Here is an 8349-nt window from a genome sequence, read left to right as displayed (position 1 = left end):
TCACTGACTCCCGTAACTCATTAACTCTCATAAAGTCAATACACTCGACCAACCCCCTTGTTTGCAAGATCCAGAACTCGTTGTTCTACCTGTCCACACGCCATAAAACAATCAAATTCTGCTGGGTGCCCAGCAATGTTGGAATCCCCAGCAATGAACAGGCATATACTCTAGCAAGCTACGCGGCTATGTCCACATCATACCAACTACGTTTCTCACATATCCCAGCCACGGATTATTACCCACACTTTAAGACCTTGTATAACCGATGGCAATCTTTCTGGTCAAGTCTTCGCACTAATAAATTACATACTGTAAAACTATCAATCACCTGGCCAGCTCCATTTCATCGGAACAGACGTTAGGAAATGGCTCTCACCCGCTTATGCATTGGCCACATCCGTTTAACACACTCCTATCTGATGTCACATTCTGATCCACCCCTATGTTCCCTATGTGATGTCCCTCTCTCAGTTCCACACATTCTATTGTCATGCCCATGTTTTGATGCAGCCCGTACCTCTGCTTTCCCCCACCCATCCTCCCTTCACCGACCTCCCAACCTATCAGACATCCTTACAGAATCTCACACTCTGCTTTGACAACCTGTTTTCCTTCCTCAAGCGAATGTATATCCTTCACTTGATCTAACCCCTTTCCATTACCTTACCCGACCTTAACCCATTCCTTTGCCCAGCTTTGGCGACTAATAACTAACTCAACCACCCTTCACTACCATTTACTATAGTGCTACATTGTCTAGCACATTTATTTTGCTTTTAACCAGTAACCATTAACCATTGTTCTCTTTGATGACGTTCTGTGATGAATCCCATCTGCACTAGTCATTTTCTTCGCCGCGCGGTTTGTTAGCGGGAGCTGTATGTCTTTATATGAATTTTAGCAATGGTGAAGGGGCATCCGAAACGAGGGCGGTGTCCTCCTGCTCCCACCTTATTCATCTGTATATCATCTGTAAACCCGGCTCTATGGTTATTCCCTCATCCCGGTGATGTGGCCTCTATTTGCAATTTCAGATTGATTTGCCTTCATCTTCAAAAAGGTGTCAGCTTGGCAGCCTTGTTTTCACCTCGGATTTCATTTATGTCATAATGACGCCATACACCATCGGATATATTTTCTTTGTTTTTTATTATATTAGGATTAACCGCGAAATGAATACTCAGGAATTTATTATGATGCATTATCATAATGAGTATCAAATACACGATTTCATGTTTTTTTTTTTTTTTTTTCCCTAGATGTTCCTCTTTCTTTAAACTACTCAGGTTCCAGGTAAATAAACAAGCGTTTACATAACGCCACGATTTATGGAATAATGATAGCGAAAGCACCTGATGAAAAGTATTCAGAATAATTGAAAACAATTATATACTGTTTTGTTACTCATCACCAAATATTGACTTCGTATTTCAGTAAGCATTGCTTGCTTGCTTGCGCGCGCACACACACACACACACACACACACACACACACACACACACACACACACACACACACACACACACACACACACACACACACACACACACACACACACAGAATCAGTGTTTTAGTGTTTAGATCTGGCGAAAAAGAATCTGTCACTTCATTAGTTCAAGGAGCCGCTACTAGAAGGTGCAGCGATTTTGAAGATTTTTATTTGGTATATAGATATTTAAAGCATGAAGCGTTTTCAAATTCCAAGAAGTACGCAGCTATAATTGGGACTTGCTGGGTTGAAAGGGGGGGTGGGGGGTAAATGCCGCCTCACCCCCATGTGTTGCCATTTCGATAAACAATGCTAGGAAATCGCATTTAAAAATATATCCCACTACAAAGTCAACAATAGGTAATACTACATGTTTTGTTACCATTTGTTTGAAGAAACCAAAGCTAAAATGGGTTACGGAATTTCCAAAAATAATGTTTCACTTATCTTAATTCACTTGTTTATTTATATTCTACCAATCACACTCACTGTTACAAACTACCTAGGGGTGTTGACTCATTTATAAGAAATACTTTTTACGCTATGTTTACATTGAAGTAGCTGCCAGATGTACAATAGTGGGGCGCAGCAAGTGTACTGAAATATAATCCCGGAACTGTGCATGGATTTCGGTCTAAACGTTCACGGGAGACACCATCATATCCCATTATAACATATATAACATGTCCTACAGTTAGACAGGCGAGGTGTTAAGCACTTAACCTGCACTTGTACTTGGTTGCACTTCGTTTTCGGTGGACAGCGTAAGTTTTGAAGTGTATGAAAGGGTGGCATTAAGTTGAAAAGAAATGTTACTTTAAAAACCGTTTTCCGTTAATACCTGAGATATATTGTATACACTTTTATGCACACGCTGGTCTTAGCAAAAAAAAAAAAAAAAATAAAAAAAAAAATGCTCGTTTGTACAGCGGAAGAATTATTTTGATCAGCCAGATCTCCAATGCGCAAAAATGTTTGGTATTTGAGAAATAAAAAAGTTCCAATGCTTCATTGGTCTTAGTTTTTTATATAAAAAATAAAAGCATAACAATGTGATGATATGGTAACTTTTCGTTGGTACAACCCAAATCAGAATTTGTGTTAAATAGGAGGGCCAATAAGGAAATAAACTAATAAAGTGTGTGTATTTGTTTATATAAGTTTAGGTCTATATGTATAATAACTGATTCTCCCCACCCCCCCCCTCTCTCTCTCTCTCTCTCTCTCTCTCTCTCTCTCTCTCTCTCTCTCTCTCTCTCTCTCTCTCTCTCTCTCTCTCTCTCTCTCTCTCTCTCTCTCTCTCTCTCCAACTTTTTCAGTGACAATGGGAGTCAGTTGATAATAGTAAGACCCTCGTAACAAGAAAATGTTCTATCTAGCTAGGACAAAGTGATGTTTAAACATTCTTGTTGATATGGCAGAAGAATTCATCTTCCCTGCGTGTATTAAGCCAGTTTGAATGGTCAATGCATATATATGACTCGTTGTGGGGACTATTGAAACACAAGAGTTGATGCGCATAACTCTGTATTGAGGAGGATCTACGCAGCACAACCGAGGGTTGTTCACATTAAGGATATGTGTCTGCCGCTAGATGGCGTACAAAAAAGAAAACATCCTCTTACATGGGTAACTTAACAAAATGTATTTTTACCTTAGTTTAGGTAATATGAGGTATATCATTAATAAATGAGATAAAAGTATCCTTATACAAATAACCATTTTTGATTATTCCAACAATTCTAAAAGAGAATTATCTACATATTTTGTGAGAAGTGAATAACAAATATTTTCAGAGTAATGCTTCAATTATTTTATAAAAATATCTTTTAAATCTCAAGCTCCGTTCCCTATAATCTGCAGTACGAGGAAGTAAACGAACACATAAGCCATTTTTGTCAACGTGGTGCAAGAGCTACACGCGCAGTCAGCTGTATATCCGCTCGCTTCTGCACATTTTAAATGTACACAGGAAATCAACGTGTAGCAGCTGTTATCTAAAGCTCAATGGCAACACACTCAACGTTGTGGTCGGGCGAGATAGCACAGAAGAGTCCATTCGCAGCTTAGGCCCATGTACTCCTTGCCAGGGGGCCCAGAGAAAAAACAGGAGTTAGACGACGACGGCGTGCGGCCTGAAACTGCTCTCGGGACCCGACCCCCTGCCCTTTTCTCAGGATTCATTAAGGTAAGGTATGTTCCTTAGTCTGTGATAAGGTGTTTTAGTCTGTAGCACGATGCATCTTATGCTGCGTTCGGAACTCCTCGTCCAGCAAGTTGGACAAGCTGTTCTGACCGTCACAATAGCATCTGTAAACAATTGCATTTACAGACAATCATAATATATTTATAGGTAATTTAATAGCCCATTATTGTTGTCATCAAAAGATATTTTTGAGTATGTCAGTTACAGGTAAGTTATCTATGCCTCACAGGAATTACTGAACCTATGCAAAATGTAAAATAAAGACACTTGTATTATGGTAAGTAGTGAATGTTTACTTTCGAGCTGGTTGCATTGTGGACAAGAAAGGCCTCGCAGGCTCCGAACGCGGCCTGCTGGTTGTCCTGCTCGTCCAGACGTGTTTTCTGGACAAGCAAGATAAGGAGTTCCGAAAGGAGCATTAGACTGTGGCAGGGTGTCTCTTAGTCTGCGGCAACGCGTCTCTTAGTCTGCGGCAACGTGTCTCTTAGTCTGAGGCAACGTGTCTCTTAGTCTGCGGTAACGTGTCTCTTAGTCTGATGATAATAAATATTAATATTATTATATTGGTGAGAATAACGATACAAGTATGTAAACAAACACAAACACGCGAAGGTGATGTCCTAGCTACACGCGCAGGCAATTGTACACACACACATTTTAAATGCACACAGGAAATCAACGTGTAGCAGCTCTTATCTCGAGCTCGGCAGAAACACAATCGGGCAAGATAACACAGAAGAGTACACTCGCCGCTTTGGCCCATATACCCCTTGGCAGGCGTCTCAGAGAAACGGCAAGAGTCAGACGTCGCCCGCGCTGAAGCAGGGCTCCCAAGGCCCTACTTCCTGCCCTTTTCTCAGGATTCATTAAGGCAAGGTGTCTCTTAGTCTGTGGCAAGGTCTGACGTGAACATACCTTCGGCGTCGATGATGGGAGAAGCATTTGCCTCGACATTGGGCCTCTTGTAGAAGTACATTTTATCATTATTATATTAGATGTATCATCATTGCTTTTATTAGCACTGTAATTCTCATTTTTTTTCTCATACTGCGGTAATAAATATTATTGGCATAATGATAATAAGAAAGATGATAATAATCTGATGGTGATAATTATGGAGATGATGAGGAAGATGTGATAATAGTGATGATGATGATGATAAATAATAATGATGACAATGATAATCATAATCGAAATTGTTATTAATATTATCATAAGGGTGAGAATAGCGATACTAGTAGTGGCAGATAATGATGATGATGAAAATGATAATAACGAATAATGAAAAAAATACCATGATAATAAAGTAATAATGGTAATAATATTGATAATGGTAATGTTAACAATAATGATAAGACGAGAATGATTATTATTATTATTATTATTATTATTATTATTATTATTATTATTATGAGTAGTAGTAGTAGTAGTATCAGTATCATATTTAATTATATTACTGTCATTTTCTATCTGATTTCCCATGTTATCATCACCAGCCCCATTATTTTCATCATTAGTCTCAATTTTGTAATTTTTATCATTTATTTGCTCTAACCATTAACCATTATCCTTATCATCTATATTACCATAACTTTACGTCATTACAAGGTTATATTGAGGAAATACACAGAAATCATGTATTTTATTAAAATGCATTATGTTATAAATAGGCTTAGGTAAATAAGACCTTTATTGTTAATACCATTATCATTTACTATTATTGTCACTACCTTCATCAACATTATCATCATCATTTGCAGCAACAGTAACATCATCATCGCCAGCACCATAACAATCTATCGTTATTGTTGCAATTACCATATTTATTTAAATTGAATTATACTGATCACAAATTTTATGAAAATAATTTTGACTCGGTAGTCTTAGTACACCTATTTTATTACCGTTATTATCGATTTCACTATTGTGATTACTATTATCACTATGTTAGATTATAACCTCATATTTTGTTTAACATTTGATCATTCCAATGTCTGGTATAACAATGACATAAAATAGTTATTGTCACAGATAATGGGTGTTGCGGTTTACAGATAAGATTAACCCTGTCACTGATTCTCTTCGAAATCATATGTATATTAGTATTTCCTCGAAACATTTTTAACAACTTTGAACATTCCTTCTTGTTTTTTTTTTTATATAGATATTCATTATTTATTGATTTATTATGTGTATATATATGTGTGTGTGTGTGTGTGTGTGTGTGTGTGTGTGTGTGTGTGTGTGTGTGTGTGTGTGTGTGTGTGTGTGTGTGTGTGTGTGTATGTGTGTATATGTGTGTGTGTGTGTGTGTGTGTGTGTGTGTGTGTGTGTGTGTGTGTGTGTGTGTGTGTGTGTGTGTGTGTGTGTGTGTGAGGTTGTGTGTGGTTGTGTGTGTGTGTATATAAGTACACACACACACACACACACACACACACACACACACACACACACAGGTGTATATATCATATACACGTAGGCCTACATACCTATGTATAGGTATGTGGGCCTATTGTTTTCTTTTTCACTCTAATGAAAATAGAGGACGTACAGCATAAACAGACTCGTGTACCCATTATATTCATCAAATCAGTATACCACCCACACAAACATATGCGTATGTGCGCCAATAATTCAAAAGAATTTGTGCAAATATTTTCTGTTCTTGTGTAAAAATATATTCTGCACCTTTTATCACGATTAACCTAATATGTTTTGCCCATTCCATAACAGGCGTATGTGCGCCAGTAATTCAAAAGAATTTGTGCAAATATTTTCTGTTCTTGTGTAAAAATATATTCTGCACCTTTGATCACAATTAACCTAATATGTTTTGCCCATTCCATAACAGGCGAGAAAAAAAGGACTATTATATACTGTCAAGGGAGCAGAAAAGCGCGAAGGCAGAGACGCAGAATATTATACTCGGTCTGCAATGTTGAGATGGCTCTGTTGCCTGCGCGAGGAGGACAACACACAGTCTTGTTGGTGGGTGTGTTGCACAAAGGAAACATACCGAGAGATTGAAGAGGAAGAAGAGAAGGAAGAGGATGGAGAGAGAGCAGAGGAAGAGGAGGGAGAAGAGAGAGAAAAAAAAGAGGAGAAATTGGGGTCTTCGCTTGTCGAGACGCGTTCCTCGGATTCCGCTGTTCGTCAATCCGCTGACGAAGAGAGTGAGTCGCGCGGGTGGTCCGGTGACCACGACTGCCAGTCCTCGGGCGGTGTTGACGCAGGCGAGGGAGGAGGAGGAGGCTCATGGTGTTGTGCTTTCGAAGGTGAACAACGTGGCTGCCGTGGGAAATCAGGAACGCCACAGTTAGAAAGCAAAGTCAGATCAACCAGCGAGGCCGGAGATGAGGTCAGAGGAAAACAGTGGGACGACCACTTGCACGCTCGCGATTCCGAGGTCGACACAAGAGAGGACGACCGACACGGTGACGATTTACTGAAACGAAAAACTTCGTACTGGGTAACGTTAGATCAACAGGGCTCGCTCACTGACTCTGAAACTTATCATTCTCATTACAGAGACAGTCCAGTCGACTCAAAAAGCCTGGACAAGAACGAAATCTCAAGTCAGAATCAATCTGCATGTTATAAACCTGATGTCCATGATTCTTATGACGACTGGGAACACCACATCCCTGAGCATGGTGGTGATTTTAATGGTAATGAACCCCAGAATCGACAGTTGATAAGTGAGGACGTCGATTATCTTCATGTACCTGAATATAATCGGTGTTACGAAAGCATAGGACCACAGTTTGTCGAAGATTACTTTTATGACACAGGTGGTCAGCATTTGCAAAATGACGGGGACCTCACGTATCAAGAACTCTCAGTTGAAGAAAGATATGCATATCGCCAAGCTCATCTTGAGGGCGCTGAACACGAAACACTGGAATACGTTGACTCTGAGGACTGCACAGATTATAGTGATCATTTGCATCGATGTACAACCTCTAATACTAACACAATAAGCCGATTGTATGATGAAGATCTTGAAGAGCTAGAAGCCGAGAATGATACTTTCAAAGATCAGAAATCGGAATCTGGTGGCTCGGAGGACGTCGCAGAATTCGGTGATCACCTACGACGCCACAGTTTCTCGAATGACAGCACGAAACGCCGGCAGAATAAGGTCGAAGATCAACAGTCTTTTGACGCGGAGTCTGGGGCTCAAACATTTGAATATCGTGTCTCTGAATGTGGTGAACCGTTATACCATGTTAAAGAATCCAGTGATGAAGATTCAGATGAATTTCCTAGAAATGAAACTGCTGCATATGATGACTTCACAGACGACACAGAGGATGATGAATATTTTCAGAATTATGCATTAAATGTCAGCAGAACGAAACAAAAGCAGAATGTTAACAAACTTAAAGCACAAACGTTTCAGCAGAGTGAGAACAGAACTACAGTAAACCAGAGCCAGAATACTAGTAACAGGCCCCAAAATACTAGAATTATCCTCAACTCGAAATTAAAGCAAAGAGGACAGACTGAGAGATCTTCAGGCGACCGTGGAGTGCAGAAGAATGTAGCAGAGAAGGCAGTTGGTCGCGTCCCTAAGGTTATACTCGCCAAGAATGTGGAGGTGACAACAGCTCGGCCGCACAAGATTATGTCAAATACTGGGATCCTGGAG

At 39.7% G+C, this 8349-nt stretch overlaps 1 protein-coding gene across 4 annotated transcripts in view; it reads left to right on the top strand.

The window, feature by feature from the left end:
- Nucleotides 1-2767: 2767 nt before the first annotated feature.
- The window catches only part of LOC125033699, an 8843-nt gene continuing 3261 nt past the window's right edge, over nt 2768-8349 (top strand). The window contains exons 1-3 of one of the 4 annotated variants that reach the window (XM_047625412.1): nt 2768-3121; nt 3356-3680; nt 6550-8349. The exon at nt 6550-8349 is cut by the window's right edge and continues 465 nt beyond it. In XM_047625412.1, the coding sequence (XP_047481368.1) occupies nt 3567-3680; nt 6550-8349 (1914 nt within the window). In that variant the 5' untranslated portion in view covers nt 2768-3121; nt 3356-3566. Of the gene's footprint in view, nt 3686-4001; nt 4215-4369; nt 4570-6549 lie in introns of those variants that run through there. The other 3 variants (XM_047625414.1, XM_047625413.1, XM_047625415.1) reach the window with 3 other exon arrangements.

The sequence above is a fragment of the Penaeus chinensis genome, chromosome 16 (genome assembly GCF_019202785.1).
Source record: "Penaeus chinensis breed Huanghai No. 1 chromosome 16, ASM1920278v2, whole genome shotgun sequence".
NCBI lineage: Eukaryota > Metazoa > Arthropoda > Malacostraca > Decapoda > Penaeidae > Penaeus > Penaeus chinensis.
The sequence above is the reverse complement of the archived record's forward strand: the minus strand, read 5'-3'. Positions and strand labels throughout refer to the sequence as shown.